Source organism: Muscardinus avellanarius (assembly GCF_963383645.1).
Source record: "Muscardinus avellanarius genome assembly, chromosome: 16".
NCBI lineage: Eukaryota > Metazoa > Chordata > Mammalia > Rodentia > Gliridae > Muscardinus > Muscardinus avellanarius.
In genome coordinates, this window is record NC_137802.1 from 22,406,773 (window position 1) to 22,426,917 (window position 20,145).

The 20,145-nt window shown below is 46.8% G+C and overlaps 1 protein-coding gene across 1 annotated transcript in view; it reads left to right on the plus strand.

Annotated features, from left to right (window-relative positions):
- Nucleotides 1-2,255: 2,255 nt before the first annotated feature.
- Nucleotides 2,256-20,145, plus strand: part of PRPF8 (pre-mRNA processing factor 8) — a gene marked incomplete at both ends in the record, with an annotated part of 30,605 nt that continues 12,715 nt past the window's right edge. The window contains 28 exons of the mRNA XM_080714215.1: nucleotides 2,256-2,355; nucleotides 2,896-3,064; nucleotides 4,988-5,152; nucleotides 5,243-5,461; nucleotides 5,593-5,805; nucleotides 7,718-7,843; nucleotides 7,929-8,034; nucleotides 9,231-9,421; nucleotides 9,552-9,671; nucleotides 9,758-9,947; nucleotides 10,040-10,159; nucleotides 10,269-10,403; nucleotides 10,975-11,104; nucleotides 11,412-11,608; nucleotides 11,729-11,935; nucleotides 12,054-12,217; nucleotides 12,347-12,473; nucleotides 12,568-12,760; nucleotides 13,029-13,216; nucleotides 13,368-13,606; nucleotides 14,240-14,386; nucleotides 14,565-14,775; nucleotides 14,972-15,088; nucleotides 17,430-17,677; nucleotides 17,777-17,956; nucleotides 18,157-18,292; nucleotides 18,728-18,897; nucleotides 20,010-20,139. Of these exons, the coding sequence (XP_080570341.1) occupies nucleotides 2,256-2,355; nucleotides 2,896-3,064; nucleotides 4,988-5,152; nucleotides 5,243-5,461; nucleotides 5,593-5,805; nucleotides 7,718-7,843; nucleotides 7,929-8,034; nucleotides 9,231-9,421; nucleotides 9,552-9,671; nucleotides 9,758-9,947; nucleotides 10,040-10,159; nucleotides 10,269-10,403; nucleotides 10,975-11,104; nucleotides 11,412-11,608; nucleotides 11,729-11,935; nucleotides 12,054-12,217; nucleotides 12,347-12,473; nucleotides 12,568-12,760; nucleotides 13,029-13,216; nucleotides 13,368-13,606; nucleotides 14,240-14,386; nucleotides 14,565-14,775; nucleotides 14,972-15,088; nucleotides 17,430-17,677; nucleotides 17,777-17,956; nucleotides 18,157-18,292; nucleotides 18,728-18,897; nucleotides 20,010-20,139 (4,638 nt within the window). The remainder of the gene's footprint in view (nucleotides 2,356-2,895; nucleotides 3,065-4,987; nucleotides 5,153-5,242; nucleotides 5,462-5,592; nucleotides 5,806-7,717; nucleotides 7,844-7,928; nucleotides 8,035-9,230; nucleotides 9,422-9,551; nucleotides 9,672-9,757; nucleotides 9,948-10,039; nucleotides 10,160-10,268; nucleotides 10,404-10,974; nucleotides 11,105-11,411; nucleotides 11,609-11,728; nucleotides 11,936-12,053; nucleotides 12,218-12,346; nucleotides 12,474-12,567; nucleotides 12,761-13,028; nucleotides 13,217-13,367; nucleotides 13,607-14,239; nucleotides 14,387-14,564; nucleotides 14,776-14,971; nucleotides 15,089-17,429; nucleotides 17,678-17,776; nucleotides 17,957-18,156; nucleotides 18,293-18,727; nucleotides 18,898-20,009; nucleotides 20,140-20,145) is intronic.

The following is a 20,145-nucleotide window of genomic DNA, read 5'->3' on the forward strand; positions in this document are numbered from 1 at the left end:
GTGGCCAGCCTCAGCTACTACATAGGCCCTTTGCAACTCAGTGAGACCCTGTTTCAAAATAAAGAATTAACACCAGGCATGGTGGCACACGCTTGTAATCCCCGTGCTTGGGAGGCGGAGATAGGAGGATTGTGCCGGTTCAGAGCCAGCCTGGCTGACTTAAGAGACCCTGTTTCCACATAGAAAAGTTGAAAAATAGGTCTGGGAGTGTAGCCCGTGGGAGTGTAGCCCGGAGGTAGAAGGGCTTCTAGGAACCCCAGTACCACCAAAAAAATTAAAAATAAAAATAATAATAATAATAAATAAAAAATAAAGAATTTTAAAAATAGGGCTGGGGTATAGCTCAAAGGTAGAGTACCCCTGGGTTCCATCCCCGGTAGAGAAAAAAAAAAAAAACAAAAAAAAAAAAACAGGCAATTCAGGGACTTGGAAGGGCTCTGAAATGCTGGTAAGTCACCCCACTCCCTCACCCCCCCAATCGAAGGATATGAAGACCCCAGACACTAAGAATCACTAGTGCATATTCTATCAAAAAGGTGGGCCCTTAAAAAGGGAAACCTCCCCAGTGATTCAAGGGAAGCCATGCGCTCAGCAAGACCATGACCCATCCTGACAGATGGCACAACTGGTGGAGGAAAAGCCTCACAAAGTCCTTAATAATCCTGAGGAGCCTTAACTGGCCTTAAGAGCAAAAAGATTTTGTAAAAATTTGTTTGCCCAACATCGGGCTACCTACTTGGCCTTCTATAACCCCAAACAAGTGTGCTCTTCTGGTGTGTAAGGAGAGAGACATACTCATGGAGTCCTTCTAAGATGCTACGAAGCTCAGCCTGCTCCTCTTGAGGTTTTACAGGTCTAAAACCATCAGACACTTAAGATAAAAAAAATAAGATGCTTCATTTACAGAGAGCTCCACCAAATATGTGAGAACAAGAGACAGATCATTGTGACTGACCCTTATAATAAGTAAATTATTGGCACTAATGGACAGGGTGATAGTAGTCAATGTGCAAAATTTCATGGTTTTTATTTACTTATTATTATTTTCTTTTTTTGCAGTACTGGGGATGAAACCCACGGGCCTTCTACCTCCGAGCTACACCCCAGCCCTATTTTTTATTCTTTATTTTGAAACAGGGTTTCACTGAGTTGCAGAGGGCCTCACTAAGTGGCTGAGGCTGTCCGCGAACCGCGATCCTCCAGTCTCAGCCTCCCAAATGCTGGGATTACAAGTGTGCGACACTACGCACAGCTTTATTCTTTATTTTTAGTATTTATTTATTTATTTTTGGTGTTATTGGGGTTCCTGGAAACCCTTCTACCTCCGGATACACTCCCAGACCTATTTATATATATATATATATTTTTTTTTTTTTTATTTTAAAACAGGGTCTCTTAAGCCAGGGAGGCTGGCTTTGAACCTGTGCGATCATCCTGTCTCCGCCTCCCAAGCGCGGGGATTACAAGCGTGCGCCACCACGCCCGGCTGAGTTGCTTTCAAGTATGTCTTTTCTTGCGATTGGACGCTTCATAATGTCTTTTTTCCTTCTGAATCCTTGGTACATACTGGCATTCAATGAATGGTAATCAAATGAATGTATGACCAAAGGACTGTCTCACTTTGGAGATAGTACTGTACACTCTGTACACTACATCTGTGTTTATGAGAATAGACACAGACCACTATGCAACTTTGACAAATTTATTAATATTCTAATGGTTTTCATAGCTGGATCAGGAACCGGGCAACCCATTCTACGGTAAGGGCCACTGGAGGCCGAGGAGCCAGCCCCAGGATCCCAGGAGGTAGGGCTTGAACCGCCCGACCACGCCTTCAGGAGCTTAAAGGCTTTCATTTTATGGACCCGCCTCCTCCGGCGTGGCTGCATCTTTCATTGGTCCTCCCACTAATCAATCTGAGTACGTCGGCGCTCATTGGACCAACTTCTGAAGTCCGGTTGCGCACTTCCCGGCGTCGGGAACGCGGAGCGGACGTAGGCTTGCCGCCATTGCCCTGCGGGAAAAGCTGCCGCCTGCGTGAGGGGCTGCGGGGTGCGCGGTGGGGGGCGAGGCCGGGCGGCTGGGGCGCGCGGGGCGGGCCGGGCGGTCGGAGGAGCGAGGCGATGGCGGGTTGGCCCACTCTTAGCGAGCCCGGAATGCAGACTGGGGTCTCCGGACGCGCTGCAGCTCTGCCTTTTGTGGGCCCGGCCTAGTCCTTATATTTTCTTTTCCTCCGTTCCCCAGATTCTCCGGGCATGGCCGGGGTTTTTCCTTATCGAGGGCCGGGTAACCCGGTGCCCGGCCCTCTAGCCCCGCTGCCTGACTACATGTCGGAAGAGAAGCTGCAGGAGAAAGGTGAGGGCGCGCGGCCGGAGACGGCGGGGGCTGGCGCGGGCCGGTTTGAACACCTTCCTGTGCTGGCAGGGCGTCAGGTGTGTCAGCTCCCTCGTTAGCCTTATTTCATCTTTTATTTAGTCGTCGTTTTCAGTGCTTATTCTTTGCAGCCTCTGGTCCAATATCAGGCAACAAAAAACATCAGGTTCGGGCGCGGTGGCCCACGCTTGTCATCACAGTCCTTGGGAGGCCGAGACAGGAGGATCACAGTTCGCGTCCAGCCTCAGCCACTTAGGCCCTCCACAACTTGATGGCACCATGTTTCAAAATAAATAATAAAAAATCGGGCTGGGGGTGTAGCTTGGAGGTAAAATGCCCCTGAGTTCCATTCCCAGTTCCGCCCAAAAACAAACAAATAAACAAAAAACAGATAATGATAAATATGAGGGTGGAAAATAAAACTACAGTAGTAAGATGGTTTGACAGAGGCTTCCCCTCTGGGTAGAAAGTGGGGATAAGGGTAAAAAGTGTGTAGTCCTTTAAACTGAAGTGTCTTTGTAGCCCGAAAATGGCAGCAGTTGCAGGCCAAGCGCTATGCAGAAAAGCGGAAGTTTGGGTTTGTGGATGCTCAGAAGGAAGATATGCCCCCAGAACATGTCAGGAAGATCATTCGAGACCACGGAGATATGACAAACAGAAAGTTCCGCCATGACAAAAGAGTCTATTTGGGGTAAGCAACATTCTGGAATTTATTTGGCTTTTGGCCCCTTCTTTTGGACAGATGGGCTATCATTTTTGACGGCACCCTTCTTTGACAGCCCATCTCCATAGTTGTAAGAAAAAGGGGAAAAAGCACTGGAATGCTGTGGTAATTTTCAGATCTTTTAGTTAGGCAGTTACTGCTCTGGTTCTTCTTGATCTGGGACTACCACTTTAGTTTGTCCTGTTGATTCTATTATTATTAATTTTTTATTTGTTGGGGGGGGTATTGGAGATTGAACTCAAGGGCAGTCTACCTCTGAGCTACACCCACAGTCCTATTTATTTATTTATTCATTTATTTTGCAGTACTGCAGATTGAACCCAGGGGTGTTCTACCTCTGAGCTCCACACCCCCCCCCCCAGCTCTTACTTTGTGAGGTACTTCGTAACTTAGTGAGACCCTGTTTTAAAATAAAGAAAAGCCGAGCCAGGCGTGGTGGCGCACGCTTGTAATCCCTGCGCTTGGGAGGCTGAGACAGGAGGATCGCACGGGTTTGAAGCCAGCCTCAGCTACTTAGTGAGGCTTTCAGCAACTTAGTGACTTAGTGAGACCCTGTTTTAAAAAAAAAAAAAAAGAAAAGGAGTGTAGCCCGGAGGTAGAAAGCCTCTGGGTTCCACCCCCAGTACCACCAAAAACCAAAAATAAAATAAAGAAAAGCCAAGTGTTGTGGCGCATGCTTGTGATCCTAGCATTTGGGAGGCTGAGACAGGAGGATCATGGTTTGTGGACAGCCTCAGCTGCTTAGTGAGGCCATTCAAAACTCAATGAGAACCTGTTTCAAAATAAAGAATGGAAAATAGGGCTAGGGAGTATGTCTTAGAGGTAGAATGCCCCTGTGTTCCAGAGTACTGCAAAATATAAATAAAATTAAATTAAAAAGGAAAGAATAAAAAACAGGCTGGGGGTGCTGGGTATGGTGGCACACGCTTGTAATCCCAGCATTTGGGAGGCTGGGACAGGAGGATCGCGGTTTGCAGACAGCCTCAGCTACTTAGTGAGGCCCTTTGCAACTCAGTGAGACCCTGTTTCAAAATAAAGAATAAAAATAGGGCTGGGGTGTAGCTCGGAGGTAAAATGCTCCTGGGATCTATTCCCAGTACCGTAAAAAACTATAAATAAATAAATAAATAAATACATGAAGCTGTCTTCAGAGGGACATCTGTTGATTTCATGGGAACAATTCCCAGCCTGCTGGGACTGCGAAGTTTAAAAGGAAGAGTCAGGGCATAACGGTGCACACTTGTAACCCCAGCACTTGGGATGCTGAGGCAGGAAGATCACAGGTTTACAGTCAGCCTCAGCTACTTAGGCTCAGTGAGATTGTTTCCAAAATAGGGCTGGGGGTGTCGCTCGCTCAGAGGTAGAATGCCCCTGGGTTCCATCCCCAGTACCACAAAAAAAAAGAGAAAGAAGAGTGATACAGGTGAGGTTGGAGATGGGAAAGCAGGGCTTGTAGTCATAGCGGGCATGTGTGTTAAGTTGGAAAGTGTGGACTATAAGATTTTTTTTTTCTGTTTTAAAATTTTTTTTTGCAGTACTAGGGGCAGAACCCAGGGGCATTCTACCTCTGAGCAAGCGACACCCCCAGCCCTATTTTTTATTCTTCATTTTTGAAACAGGGTCTCACTAAGTTGCCACATGTACTAAATAGCTGAGGCTGTCTGTGGACCTGTGATCCTCTGGTCTCAGCCTCCCAAATGCTGGGATTACAAGTGTGTGCCACCATGCCCAGCTCCTGATTTTATTTGTTTGAACACATGGTCTCACTAGGTTGTTGAGTTGCTTAGGCTAGCTTTTAACCTGTAGTCCTTCTGCTTAGCCTCCCAAGGACTGGAATTACAAGTGTGCACCACGCTGCCTATCTCTGATAGTGTTTTCTTAATGTGACAGTGCCCTCAAGTACATGCCACATGCAGTCCTCAAGCTCCTGGAGAACATGCCTATGCCTTGGGAGCAGATTCGAGATGTGCCTGTGCTGTACCACATCACTGGAGCCATTTCTTTCGTCAATGAGATTCCCTGGGTCATCGAGCCAGTCTACATCTCCCAGTGGGGGTGAGAAGGGCTGAATGTTGTGTGTGGTGTGGCTACTAGTGGTTGGGGGATGGTGGTTGGAAACTATTGTGTGCCATTCTTGCCTTCTAGGTCAATGTGGATCATGATGCGTCGAGAAAAAAGAGACAGGAGACATTTTAAGAGGATGCGCTTCCCTCCTTTTGATGATGAGGAACCACCCCTGGACTATGCTGACAACATTCTGGATGTCGAGCCACTAGAGGCCATTCAGCTAGAGTTGGACCCCGAAGAGGATGCCCCTGTGTTAGACTGGTTCTATGACCACCAGCCATTGAGAGATAGTAGGAAGTGAGTAATGAGTGACATTGTCACCCTTGTGAGAGTTCTGGAGTCACAGGAGTCCTTGAAGACCTTTAGGTGGTATGGTTTTATGAGCTGCCAGCTTCATGTAGGCTCTCTTTCTCCCCTCCCCTTCCCAGGTATGTCAATGGCTCGACTTATCAGCGCTGGCAGTTCACACTGCCTATGATGTCCACTCTCTACCGCCTGGCCAATCAGCTGCTGACAGACTTGGTGGACGACAACTATTTCTATCTCTTTGATCTGAAGGCATTCTTCACCTCTAAGGCACTCAATATGGCCATTCCTGGAGGCCCCAAATTTGAACCTCTCGTTCGAGACATCAACCTACAGTAAGCTGGAGAAAGAGAGAAAGGGAGATTTTAGATAACATGGGTAGAATAGCATCTTGATTTTTTTTTTTTTTTTTGGTACTGGGGATTGAACCCAGAGGCATTCTACCTCTGAGTTACACTCCTAGCCCATTTATTGATTGGCTGGCTGGCAGGCTGGCTGGCTGGCAGGCACTGGGGATTGAATCCAAGGATATTCTACCTCTGAGCTATACTCCCAGCCTTTTTTTTTTTTTTTTTTTTCCTTTTTACCCAGGGAATGGAACTCAGGGGAATTCTACCTCTGAGCTGCCCCAGCCCTGTTTTTATTCTTTATTTTGAAACAGGGTCTTACTGAGTTGAAAAGTGCCCCATTAGGTAGTTGTGGCCATTTGTAAACCCGCATCCTCCTGTCGTAGTCCCAAATGCTGGGATTATAAGCGTGCACCATTATGCAGGCGCCCCGGCTCTTTTTTTTTTTTTTTTTTTTTTTTTTGCAGTACTAGGGATGGAACCCAGGGGCATTGGACCTCCAAGCTACATCCCTAACCTTATTTTTTTTAGTCTTTTAATTTTTTTTTATGGTACTGTGGGTGGAACCCAGGGGCTTTTCTATCTCCAGGCTATACTCCCAGACCTATTTTATACTTTATTTGGAAACAGGGTCTCACTAAGTTGCTGAGAGCCTCACTAAGTCGCTGATGCTGGCTTTGAACCTATGCGATCCTCCTGTCTTAGCCTCTCAAGCACTGGGATTACAAGTGTGCACCACCACACCGGCATCCCTTTTATTTTTTATTTTATTTTTTTTGGTGGTACTGGGGATAGAACCCAGGGGCCTTCTACCTCCAGGCTACACTCCCAAACCTATTTTGTATTTGGGAACAGGGTCTCTTAAGTCAGCCTCAGCTGGCTTTGAACCTGTGTGATCGTCCTGTCTCAGCCTCCCAAGCGTGGGTATTACAAGTGTGCACCACCACGCCTGGCTTTTTTTTTTTTTTTTTTTGAAACAGGGTCTCTTAAGCTAGAGAGACTGGCTTCCCAAGCCTGGCTCTTTTTTTAATTTTTAAACAGTTTCACTGAGTTGCAAAGGGCCTCACTAAGTAGCTGAGGCTGTCCACAAACTGTAGTGCTGGGGATGGAACCCAGGGACATTCTACCTCTGAGCTATACCTCCAGCCCTATTTTTTATTTTTTATTTTGAAACAAGGTCTCATTAAGTTGCAGACTGCCTCACTAAGTAGCTGAGGTTGTCCTGGAACCAGATTCTCCTGTCTCAGCCTCCCAAATGCTGCTCCAGCTCTTTTTTTTTTCCAGTACTGGGGATTTAAACCAGAGGTATTTTACCTTGGAGCTATACCCCAGCCCTATTTTTTATTCTTTATTTTGAAACAGGGTCTCACAGAGTTGCAAAGAGCCTCACTAAGTAGCTGAGGCTGTCCGTAAACCGTGATCCTTCGGTCTCATCCTCCCAAATGCTGAGATTACAAGCTTGCGCTACCACGCCTGGCTTTTATTCTTTATTTTGAAACTGAGTCTCACTGAGTTGCAAAGGGCCTCAGTAAGTAGCTGAGGTTGTCCTTGAACCAAGATCCAAATGTTGGGATTTTAAGTGTGCGCCACCATGCCCAGTTCTCAGCTTCTAATCTTTTGTTATTTTTCGGGTCTGGGGGTGGAACCCAGGGGCATTCTAACTCCAAGCTACACCCCCTGCCCTATTTTTTATTCTTTATTTTGAAACCGGGTCTCACTGAGTTGTGGAGGGTCTCACTAGGTAGCTGAGGCTGTCCGTGAACCGCGATCCTCTCAGCCTCCCAAATGCTGGGATTACAAGCGTGCGCCACCACGCCCGGCTCCCAGCTTCTAATCTTGATTCTTCAGATCCTGATGTAAATTTCAAACTGGTGTTTTCATCCTTGATTTTGTACTGCAGGGATGAAGACTGGAATGAATTCAATGACATTAACAAGATCATTATTCGGCAGCCTATCCGAACTGAATACAAGATCGCTTTCCCTTACCTATACAACAACCTTCCACACCATGTCCATCTCACCTGGTGAGAGAGCTAGAACACAACAGTTGGGAAAGAGAAGGTTGGGCCAGCGTGGGAGAACTTTGGCTGACTCTGCCTTTCATTTTAGGTACCACACTCCTAACGTTGTGTTCATCAAAACTGAGGATCCTGATTTGCCAGCTTTCTACTTTGATCCTTTGATCAACCCAATCTCCCATCGGCACTCAGTCAAGGTGAGAACTACTGGGATTACAAGTGTGCACCACCATGCCCGGCTCCCCACCAGCCCTTTTTATTTTGAAACAAGATCTCAGTAAATTGTCAAGGATCTTTCTTAGTTGCTATGGCTGGCCTTAAAACTCTAATCTTACTGTCTCAGCCTCCCATGTACTGGGATTACAAGTGCATGCCACCATTCTTGGCTTCCTAATGAGTATATGTGGTACGGTGGATTGAACTCAGGGCATTCTATTCTATATCCCCAGCCTGATTTTGTTTTTATTTTGAACATGGTCAGCTGTGCATGGTGGCTCACATCTGTAATCTCAGTACTTGGGAGGCAGAGACAGGATTGCAGATTTGAGGCCAGCCTCAATAATTTAGTAAGATTCTCAGTAATCTATTAAGACCCTGTTTTCAAATAAATAATATCTGGTCTGGGGATGTAGCTCAGAGGTAGAATGCTTCTGGGTTCAATCCTTGGTAACACACAAACACACTAAGGTCCAACTAGGTTGTTGAGAGTTTCACTACTTGCTGAGGCTTTCCTCAAACTTGCCATCCTCCTGTCTCATCTTCCCAAGTACTGGAATCACAGGTGTATGCCACCACGTCCAGCCCTACCTAGTGTGTGTGTGTGTGTGTGTGTGTGTGTTTTGTGGGTCTGGGGATGGAGCCCAGGGTCGTTTTTACCTTCGAGCTACAGCCCCTGCCCTATTTTTTATTCTTTATTTTGAAACCGGGTCTCACTGAGTTGCAGAGGGCCTCACTAAGTAGCTGAGGCTGTCCGTGAACCGCGATCCTCGATCCTCGGGTCTCAGCCTCCCGAATGCTGGGATTACAAGTGTGTGCCACCACGCCCGGCTTCCTATTATGTTCTTAACATGAACAGATCTTCCCTAAGTCCAGTCTTTGGAGCTTGGGCAGAAAGTGATTGCAGTGTTTACATCTTGTGGTATTGGGGCTCCTTTAGGAGGCCTTTGCTCTTTGTTGGTGAGCCATTTGGAGTGTGAGAGAGATGTTTGCTTTCCTGGTTCATCCTGGGTTCAGTGGTCAGTTAGCTCCTTTCCCCCGCCCTTTGGCATTTCTCCTATTAGGCACCCTGTTTTCGTGGCAGGTATAGCTACAGTGTTTGACATTAGTTTCCCTCTCATCACAAATCTGCACTTAGTTCACTGGAAGCTGAACCTTTGGAGGCTTTCTTTTTCAGAGTCAGGAACCATTGCCAGATGATGATGAGGAATTTGAGCTTCCAGAGTTTGTGGAGCCCTTCCTGAAAGACACACCCCTCTATACAGACAATACAGCCAATGGCATTGCCCTGCTTTGGGCCCCACGGCCCTTCAACCTACGCTCTGGTCGTACCCGCCGGGCCCTGGACATACCCCTTGTAAAGAACTGGTAAGGCTTCCACTTAGAGGATTGGTAGTGCATGTATGGGAGAAAATACTTCTTCAAGGTTCGCTTGCCACCTTTCTCCAAATGTCTGGAAAGAGAGAAGGGCAAAGCTCTGCTGGGCTTATTTTTCCAGGTATCGGGAGCATTGTCCTGCTGGGCAGCCTGTGAAAGTGAGAGTCTCCTACCAGAAACTGCTTAAGTACTATGTGCTGAATGCCTTGAAGCATCGGCCCCCTAAGGCCCAAAAGAAGAGGTAAGTTTGCACAAGAGCCCCTGCTCCAATTTTTGCTTCAAAGATAATCAGTAGGTTAACTTTCACTTTCATTCTTGTCACCCCAGGTATCTGTTCCGCTCTTTCAAAGCTACCAAGTTCTTTCAATCCACGAAGCTAGACTGGGTGGAGGTGGGCCTACAGGTCTGCCGCCAGGGCTACAACATGCTCAACCTTCTCATTCACCGCAAAAACCTCAACTACTTACACTTGGACTACAACTTCAACCTTAAACCTGTCAAGACGCTCACGACCAAGGTGCCAGCATTGGAGCTAAGGCTCTCCTGGGCTTAAGGATGGATGACTACATTGCTCATTAATGTATTTTTTTCTGTTCTTGGCATCTTTAGGAAAGAAAGAAATCCCGTTTTGGGAATGCTTTCCATCTGTGTCGGGAAGTACTGCGGTTAACTAAGCTGGTTGTAGACAGTCATGTGCAGTATCGATTGGGCAATGTGGATGCCTTCCAGGTGAGACTAGGTATCCGAACTCCTTCCCTGGTCAGCAGGCCTGCTGAAGCCTCTGCTGACCATGGAACTAGCTCAGGCTCAATATTTAATAGAAACAATTATATTGCAGCTGGCAGATGGATTGCAGTATATATTTGCCCACGTGGGGCAGCTGACAGGCATGTATAGATACAAATACAAGCTGATGCGACAGATCCGCATGTGCAAAGACCTGAAGCATCTCATCTATTACCGCTTCAACACGGTAAGACCTTGTCCTCATTGCCTGCCTTCTTAGATGCGTGTTCATTTTGACATCTAGTCAAGGCTTTTTCCAGGATCCTGTTTGGAGAGAGGGTATATCATTACTGCCCTTACTTTGTGAGTCCGTTACTACTCCCAAATCTACCTTGAAGTTTACATAGGGAATCTCAGTCACTAGTGTCTGCTTTAAGGTTTTCCATTCACATTTATTTATTTATTTATTTATTTATTTATTTATTTATTTATTTATTGGTATTGGGGATGGAACCTAGGGCCATTCTACCTCCAAGCTACACCTCCAGCCCTATTTTATTCTTTTATTTTGAAATAGGGTCTCATTAAGTTGTAAATGGCCTCACTAAGTTGCTGAGTCTGGCTGCAAATCTACGATCCTCCTAAATACTGAAATTACGTGCTTGTGCCACCATGCCCTGGCTATTCCCCTGTTTTAGATGTTGAGGTCCCAGAGGGCTTTCTTTTTTTCCTCCACTTCCCACCTCTGTTCAGTTTCCTATTTGTCTTTTAGACGAATTGGTAATTCATGTTCTTAATTTGTGTTGCTTGTGACCTAGGGCCCCGTTGGAAAGGGCCCAGGGTGCGGCTTCTGGGCTGCTGGCTGGAGGGTCTGGCTGTTTTTCATGCGTGGCATTACCCCTTTGCTGGAGAGATGGCTGGGCAATCTCTTGGCCCGGCAGTTTGAAGGTGAGTAGTTGTCCTTGTCCAGTTGTCTACCATTGCTTCAAGGATCTATCACATGCCCTTGTCTGTCCCTTGTCCTTGTATGAAGACCCCTTCCTGCATGTGTGCATCTAAGTTCCATTCAAATGAGTCTGATCACTAGTGTTGTTTCTTGGGCTTCTCTCTGGGGTCTTGAGGCTATAATGCATTTGCAGAAGTGGAAATTCTAACTATGGTTGTGAATATTGGAAGTGGCTTGTGTATTATATGTGCTGGACATATGGATGTTAACACTCCCTGATTGCATTACCTTGGGCCATTCCACTTCCAGGCCGACACTCAAAGGGGGTGGCAAAGACCGTTACAAAGCAGCGGGTAGAGTCTCATTTTGACCTTGAGCTTCGGGCAGCTGTGATGCATGACATTCTGGACATGATGCCTGAGGGGATCAAACAGAACAAGGCCCGGACAATCCTGCAGCACCTCAGTGAAGCTTGGCGCTGCTGGAAGGCCAACATTCCATGGAAAGTAGGTTTCTCTCCAGCTCCAAGAAGGCATCCATCTTCCTGGGGCTAAGATCTCCCTTCCAGAAACACTTCAAGGTGTCGGGCTTCCATCACTTTCTCACTGTACCTTTTGCGCTTTCAGGTCCCAGGACTGCCAACACCTATAGAGAACATGATCCTTCGATACGTGAAGGCCAAGGCTGACTGGTGGACCAACACTGCTCACTATAACCGAGAACGGATCCGCCGTGGGGCCACTGTGGACAAGACTGTTTGCAAAAAGAACCTGGGGCGCCTCACCCGGCTGTACCTGAAGGCAGAACAGGAGCGGCAACACAATTACCTGAAGGTTGGGCAGGGCGGATGGGCTGGGTGTGGGTGTGGGAAGGAGGGTCGACTGCAGAGTGGGGACTGTCTCCTGTGCTGGCTGGGCTGTGGTGAGAGGCTCACTGTAGTCTGTCTTGTAGGATGGGCCGTACATCACTGCAGAGGAAGCAGTGGCGGTGTACACCACCACTGTGCATTGGTTGGAAAGCCGCAGGTTCTCGCCCATCCCATTCCCCCCACTCTCCTACAAGCATGACACCAAGCTGCTCATCCTGGCCTTGGAGCGACTCAAGGAAGCTTACAGGTACAGAGTGGGGTAGAAGGGGAGGGTATGGCATTATTGTCAGTATGCAAAGAAAGCTTTAGCATTGTTGCTTTCTAGGTTTAGAATCTTCTTGGGTTTTCTCATTCAGCTCTTCTGTTGCTTTGTCAGTGTGAAGTCTCGCTTAAACCAGTCTCAGAGGGAGGAGTTAGGTCTAATCGAGCAAGCCTATGACAACCCCCATGAGGCATTGTCCCGCATCAAGCGTCACCTCCTCACACAGAGAGCCTTTAAGGAAGTAAGTGGCATCGCCGCTCATTTTTGTCACCCAAGTGGCAAAATTGCCTCTGGTGGTTGGTGAATTGGTGTGAATCGGGTTTCTTGTCCCACAGGTAGGCATTGAGTTCATGGATCTCTATAGCCACTTGGTGCCCGTGTATGATGTGGAACCACTGGAGAAGATAACTGATGCCTACTTGGACCAGTACCTGTGGTATGAAGCAGATAAGCGCCGCCTCTTCCCGCCCTGGATCAAGCCTGCTGACACAGAACCACCTCCGCTGCTTGTTTACAAGTGGTGCCAAGGTACAACTTGTATGATCACGAGGGGAAGGGGGTTGGAATTGAGTACCATGATGAAACTTTTTATCCAGGCAGCATGACTGGTTTACTCTTAATTGCCCATTAACAAGGGAATAGCGTTGATGTTAAACTGAATAAAGCTGACACTTGTAGCAATCCAGATGAAAGGAGTGGTAGTGGGATTTGGTGTGGAATGTGTTGATAGCTGCTGTGGCCACTCTTCCTGAAAGGGAATTTCTGACCTGAGGGATCTGTCTTGCCTATTCCTCAGGCATCAATAACCTGCAGGATGTGTGGGAGACCAGCGAGGGTGAGTGCAATGTCATGCTGGAGTCACGCTTTGAAAAGATGTATGAAAAGATTGACTTAACCCTGCTGAACAGACTGCTGCGCCTCATCGTGGACCATAACATAGCTGACTACATGACAGCCAAGAACAATGTTGTCATCAACTATAAGGTGTGCCTTGGGGCAAGGCAACAAGGGATTGCATGAGGGAAGGGGTGAGCTGTCTGCCGAGTTAGGATTTACTGGAGGGGGAGGGAAAGGTTGGACCCTGAGAAGCCTACGGCATAGGTATATGTTGTTAAGAGTTGTTCTTTCCTTCTAGGACATGAACCATACAAATTCATACGGGATCATCAGAGGCCTACAGTTTGCCTCGTTCATTGTGCAGTACTATGGCCTGGTGATGGATTTGCTGGTGTTGGGATTGCATCGGGCCAGTGAGATGGCTGGACCCCCTCAGATGCCAAATGATTTTCTCAGTTTCCAAGACATAGCCACTGAGGCTGCCCATCCTATCCGACTATTCTGTAGATACATTGATCGTATCCATATTTTCTTCAGGTAAGTGGCTTGCCTAATTGTGTTCCTGTGGAGTATTGAGGCATGTGCCCTGCTTCTGAAAGTAGTTGACTCGCTGCTGAGTTGGGGTGTGTGGTGTGCGCATGTGCATGTGCATGTTTTGCTGGGAATTGAACCCAGGGGCAGTCTGCCTCTGAGCTTCACTTTCTCCCATTACCTGTTTTCTTTTATATTTGATTTTGAAGGAGTTTTACTAAGTTGCACCTGCTGTGGCAGACCCTAAACCTGAGACTCCTCTCTCAGCCTCCTAAGTAGTAGGATTATAGGAGTGCATCACCATACCCAGTTGGATTGGAACTTTATGATTTATTTATCTTGTGGTACTAGGGATGGAACCCAGGAGCCTTTTACTTCTGGGTTATGCCCCCAGCCCTATTTTATTTTTTTCTTTGGAAAGAGTGTCTTACTAAGTTGATAAATCTGCCTTAAGACCTGTGTGTGATCTCTTGTCTCAGCCTCCCAAATACTGGGATTACAGGCATGTGCCACCAATCCTGGCTGGGTTGGGGTTTTAAAGTGAAGTCTTGAGGTCGGGTGGGATCCCTATTTGGGACCTACAGGTCTCATGAGGTTCCAGTGTTTTGGGGTCTCAGTAGTGTACCTTGCCTGACATAGGTTCACAGCAGATGAGGCTCGGGACCTGATCCAGCGTTATCTGACAGAGCACCCTGACCCCAACAATGAAAACATCGTTGGCTATAATAATAAGAAATGCTGGCCCCGAGATGCCCGCATGCGCCTCATGAAGCATGATGTCAACTTGTAAGTCTAGGCTGGGGCTGTGGAAGTTAGGACGGACGACACCTTAACCTGGGGGACCCAGAGAGCAGTTAGAATCCTGGGTGGGAGGAATATGGCCCTGTCATTGTATATTCGGTATAGCCCTTGAAGGGAAGTTTCTTCCAGGACACTGATGTGACCATATGTTCTCTGTGGTCAGGGGTCGGGCAGTGTTCTGGGACATCAAGAACCGTCTGCCGCGATCGGTGACTACTGTTCAGTGGGAGAACAGCTTTGTGTCTGTGTACAGTAAAGACAACCCCAACCTGCTGTTTAACATGTGTGGCTTTGAGTGCCGCATCCTGCCTAAATGCCGCACCAGCTATGAGGAGTTCACCCACAAGGATGGGGTCTGGAACCTGCAGAACGAGGTACACCTGGGAAAGGCGCGGGCGCAGCCTTGCCACTCCTGCGCCTTTGGGGCAAATAGGGGTGAGGAACACGCACAAGTGCTCATCATCAATCCATTGAGCCTTGTAAGGTTGGTGAGGGCTTAGTTGTGGACAGAACTGGTCCTTGCCCCTGTGGCAATTCCAGAGGCAAGTTAACCTTGACTTTATGGTTTAGGTCACTAAGGAGCGGACAGCTCAGTGTTTCCTGCGTGTGGATGATGAGTCAATGCAGCGTTTCCACAACCGTGTACGTCAAATTCTGATGGCCTCTGGCTCCACCACCTTCACCAAGGTATGAGATCCTGAGCCTAGCCTTTCTCGCACCCTTTGCTCATCTCACATCCCTTTCAGCTCTGCCCTGCTTCATCCTCCTTTCTTCTTGTCTTTGCTGATTAGACCAGTCTCCAAGCTTTATGGAATATGACTTAAGAACATTGGGTCAATTCACATTTATTTTCTGAGGATTCCCTACTGGAATCCAGTAGCCTACATCTGTGGAATTATGATGATTCTAAAAGCAAGAGTAAAAAAGTTGGATTTGAACCAAAAAATCATTATTTTTCATTTTCCCAGGAGCTTATTATCCACTTCATTCCTGGAAGCCCTTCTACCTCCGGGCTACACTCCCAGACCTATTTTTACATTTTTATTTGGAAACAGGGTCTCCTAAGCCAGCACGCACGACTGGCTTCGAACCTGCGCGATCCTCCTATCTCTGCCTCCCAAGCACGAGGATTACAAGCGTGCACCACCACGCCCGGCCATATAGTACATTTTAACCAGTAGCATAGAGTGCCTGTTAAAAAGCAGTTCTCAGCCAGGAATGGAGGTACAAGTACTTGGGAGGCTGAGACAGGAGGACCACAGGTTCAAGGACAGCCTCAGCAAGTAGACTCTCATCTACTTGGTGAGACCCTTTTTCTAAAATAAGAAATAAAATTGGGCTGGGGGTTAGGATTCCTCTGGGTTCAATTAAAAAAAAGCCAGGTGTGGTGGCACAGGCTTGTAATCCCAGTATTCGGGAGGCTGAGACTGGAGGATCGAGGTTCGTGGACAGCCTCAGCAGTACCGGGATTACAAGTGCGCGCCACCATGCCCGGCTATACTATAAAATTTAAACCGGGCGTGGTGGTGCACGCTTGTAATCCCCGCGCTTGGGAGGCTGAGACAGGAGGATCAAACAGGTTCGAAGCCAGCCTTAGCTACTTAGTGAGGCTTTCAGCAACTTAGACCCTGTTTTCAAATAAAATATATTTAAAAATAGGTCTGGGAGTATAGGCCGGAGGTAGAAAGCCCTTGGGTTCCATCCCCAGTACCACCAAAAATAATTTAAAAGGACTGAAAAATAGGGCTGGGGGTGTAGCTCAAAGGTATAATGTCCTTGGGTTTCATCCCCAGTACCACAAAAAAAAAAAAAAAAAAAAAAAGAAGGGCTGGGGGTGTAGTTCAGAGGTAGAATGCCCCAGGTTCAATCCCCAGTACTGCAGTCGTCATCATCATCATCATCATCATCATCATCCTGAGTACTGCAATAATAATTATTATTATTATTATTTGTGACTTCATATGGAGTTTAAAAACTTCAGAACAAATGGGGTGTGGTGGCACACATCTAATCTCTTAGCGACATCCTGTTTCAAAGTAGAAATAGGGCTGAGGTGTAGTTGAGAGGCAGAGTGCCCCAAGATTTAGTCCCTAGTACCATAAAACCCAAACCCCAAAACCTTAGCCACGCATGGTGACACACGCCTGTAATCTTAGTACTTGGGAGCCTGAGACAGGAGGATCCAAGTTTGTAGCCAGCCTCAGCAACTTTGTGAGGCCCTGTGCAACTTAGTGAGACCATGTTTAAAAATAAAAAATAGCTGGGCATTGTGGCGCATGCTTGTAATCCCAGTACTTAGGAGGCTGACAGGAAGATCACAGTTTTGAGGGCATCTTCAGCAAGTAGTGAGACTCATCAGCCTAACAAGACCCTGTTTCAAAATAAAAATAAAATAGGGCTGGGGGGTGTGGCTGGGAGGTAGAATACACTGGGGCTCAATCTCTAGTACCACAAAAAATTATATACATATATATTAACCTTTTGAGGAACTGCCAGTTTTCCAAAGTGATTGCATCGTTTTACATTCCCACCAGCAATATATGAAAGTTCCATTGTATTTACATCCTTGCTAGTACTTCTCTCTCTTTTTTTTTTTGTATTGGGGATTGAATGGAGGGACATTTTATTGCCAAGCTACACACACACACACACACACACACACACACACACACACACACACACGGGCTCTTTTTTTTTGTTTTGAAATAGGGTCTCACTAAGTTGTTGAGAGTTGCTAAATTGCTGAGGCTGGTCTCCTGCCTCAGCCTCCCAAGAACTGGCATTACAGGTGTGTGCCACCGTACCTGGCTTATCTTCTCTTTTTTGATTATGTCCAACTGTATGAAGTGGTATGTCATTGTGTTTTTCATGTCTATTATCTAGCAACTAGTGATATGGAGCTCAGCTCTTTGTTAATACTAGGGATGTAACTAACTAGATCTAGTGGTCTATAGACCTCTTCCACCTCCCATAGCTCATTCCATAGCATTGACTCATCCCATAGAATTGACTCTTTCCCTGACTTTAGATTGTGAATAAGTGGAACACAGCTCTCATTGGCCTTATGACATACTTTCGGGAGGCTGTGGTGAACACTCAGGAACTCCTGGACTTACTGGTGAAGTGTGAGAACAAGATCCAGACACGTATCAAAATCGGACTCAACTCCAAGATGCCAAGTCGCTTCCCACCTGTGGTGTTCTATACTCCAAAGGAGTTGGGAGGCCTCGGCATGCTCTCGATGGGCCATGTGCTCATCCCCCAGTCTGACCTCAGGTAGGGCTTGCTTTAAATGTTTACTGCTAATTCTGTTGCTTACACCCTGAGGGAACAGCTGTTTCTTTACTTTTATCTAATTTTGCTTGCCCACAACAGGTGGTCCAAGCAGACAGACGTAGGTATCACACACTTTCGATCAGGAATGAGCCATGAAGAAGACCAGCTAATTCCCAACTTGTACCGCTACATACAGCCATGGGAGAGTGAGTTCATTGATTCTCAGCGAGTGTGGGCTGAGTATGCTCTCAAGAGACAAGAGGCAATTGCTCAGAACAGGTGGGTGTCCAGCAGAGCATACCAGCCCCTGGGCAAGGGTGGAGGGAGTTTTATGTGGAGATTATAGGCATAGCCTGCCATGTTTATATAGGGGTAAGGAAGCATGTTCTACTCCTGACTCTGCTTACCTTAGGCTGGAAAGAATGATTAGCTCTTCACACGAGAAAATGTTTTGACTCTGATCTTAATTTCTTGAGCAGACGGTTGACTTTAGAAGATCTAGAAGACTCGTGGGATCGTGGCATTCCTCGAATCAATACCCTCTTCCAGAAAGATCGGCACACCTTGGCTTACGACAAGGGCTGGCGTGTCCGAACTGACTTTAAGCAGTACCAGGTATGTATGGGGGCAGTGGAGAGATTTTCTCTGACTCAAGAATGTTTGGAGCTGGGCATGGTGACACACATGTAATCCCAGCATTTGGGAGGCTATCCATGAACTTTGATTCATGCCTAAAATAAATATATTTATTTATTTTGATACTAGAAGTTGAACCAGGGATATTCTATCTCCAGGATATACTCTCAGCCCTATTATTTTTATTATGAAACAATAAATTGCCAGGCATAATGGCACAGTTCATGGACAGCCTCAACTACTCAATGAGGCCCTTTGCAACTCAGTGAGACCCTATTCCAAAATAAAGAATAAAAAATAGGGCTGGGGGTGTAGCTTGGAGGTAGAATGCCCCTGGGTTCCAGCCCCAGTACGGCCAAAAAATGTTCAGCAGTGGGCACTCAAAAGCTTAACCATACCTGCCCTACAACCTAGGTTTTAAAGCAAAATCCTTTCTGGTGGACACACCAACGGCATGATGGGAAGCTCTGGAACTTAAACAACTACCGTACAGACATGATCCAGGCCCTGGGCGGTGTGGAAGGCATTCTGGAACACACACTCTTCAAGGGCACTTACTTCCCTACCTGGGAGGGTCTTTTCTGGTAAGTATAAGCCTCCCCCATGCCCCCACCACCGTTTTCTTTTTGTGGTGCTGAGAATTGAACCCAGGTCCTCGTGTGTGCTAGGCAATCACTACCACCACATCTGTATCCTCTCTCTATATATATATTTATTTTGATACTAGAAGTTGAACCAGGGATATTCTATCTCCAGGATATACTCTCAGCCCTATTATTTTTATTATGAAACAATAAATTGCCAGGCATAATGGCACATGCTTGTAATCCCAGCATTCGGGAGCCTGAGACCTGGAGGATTGTGGTTCCCAGACAGCCTCAGCTACTTAGTGAGGCCCCCTGCAATTCAGTGAGACCCTGTTTCAAAATAAAAAATAAAAAACAGGGCAGGAGGTGTAACTCAGAGGTTGAATACCCCTGGGTTCCATCCCCGACCCGCAAAAATAAATAAATAAATAAATAAATAAATAAATAAATGAGTGACCTCGCTGAGTTACTAAGGCTGGCCTTGAACCTGTGATCCTCCTGTCTCAGCCTCCCAGGTATTGGCCTGGGTTCCATCCCCGACCCGCAAAAATAAATAAATAAATAAATAAATAAATAAATAAATGAGTGACCTCGCTGAGTTACTAAGGCTGGCCTTGAACCTGTGATCCTCCTGTCTCAGCCTCCCAGGTATTGGCATTACAGGCATGCTCCACCATGACCAGCTGCCTCTTTTATGTTGATATAGGGTCTCCTTAAGTGGGCTTCTGCCTCAGCTTCCTTAGTAGCTGAGATTATAGGCATGTCCCACTGTCCCTGGCATTTTTACCCCCTTCACAAACCTCTGATTATCCTTTGTGTACTTTTGTCTTTTTTTTTTTTTTCTTCAGTACTGGGGATGGAATCCAGGGACATTATTATTTTAAAACAGGATCTCAGTGAGTTGCAAAGGGCTTCACTAAGTAGCTGAGGCTGTCCTCGAACAGCGATCCTCCTGTCTCAGCCTCCCAAATGTGGGGATTACAAGCATGCGCCACCATGCCCAGCTACTGTTGTCATCCTCTTTGATGTGTCCCAGACAACCACCATCAAGAGGTCAACAGTACTGTTGGAGATGGCAGAATATCACCTCACTCAGTTCTTCTCTTCAGGGAGAAGGCTAGTGGCTTTGAGGAATCAATGAAGTGGAAGAAGCTAACTAATGCTCAGCGATCAGGATTGAATCAAATTCCCAATCGTAGGTTCACCCTCTGGTGGTCCCCAACCATCAATCGAGCCAACGTGAGT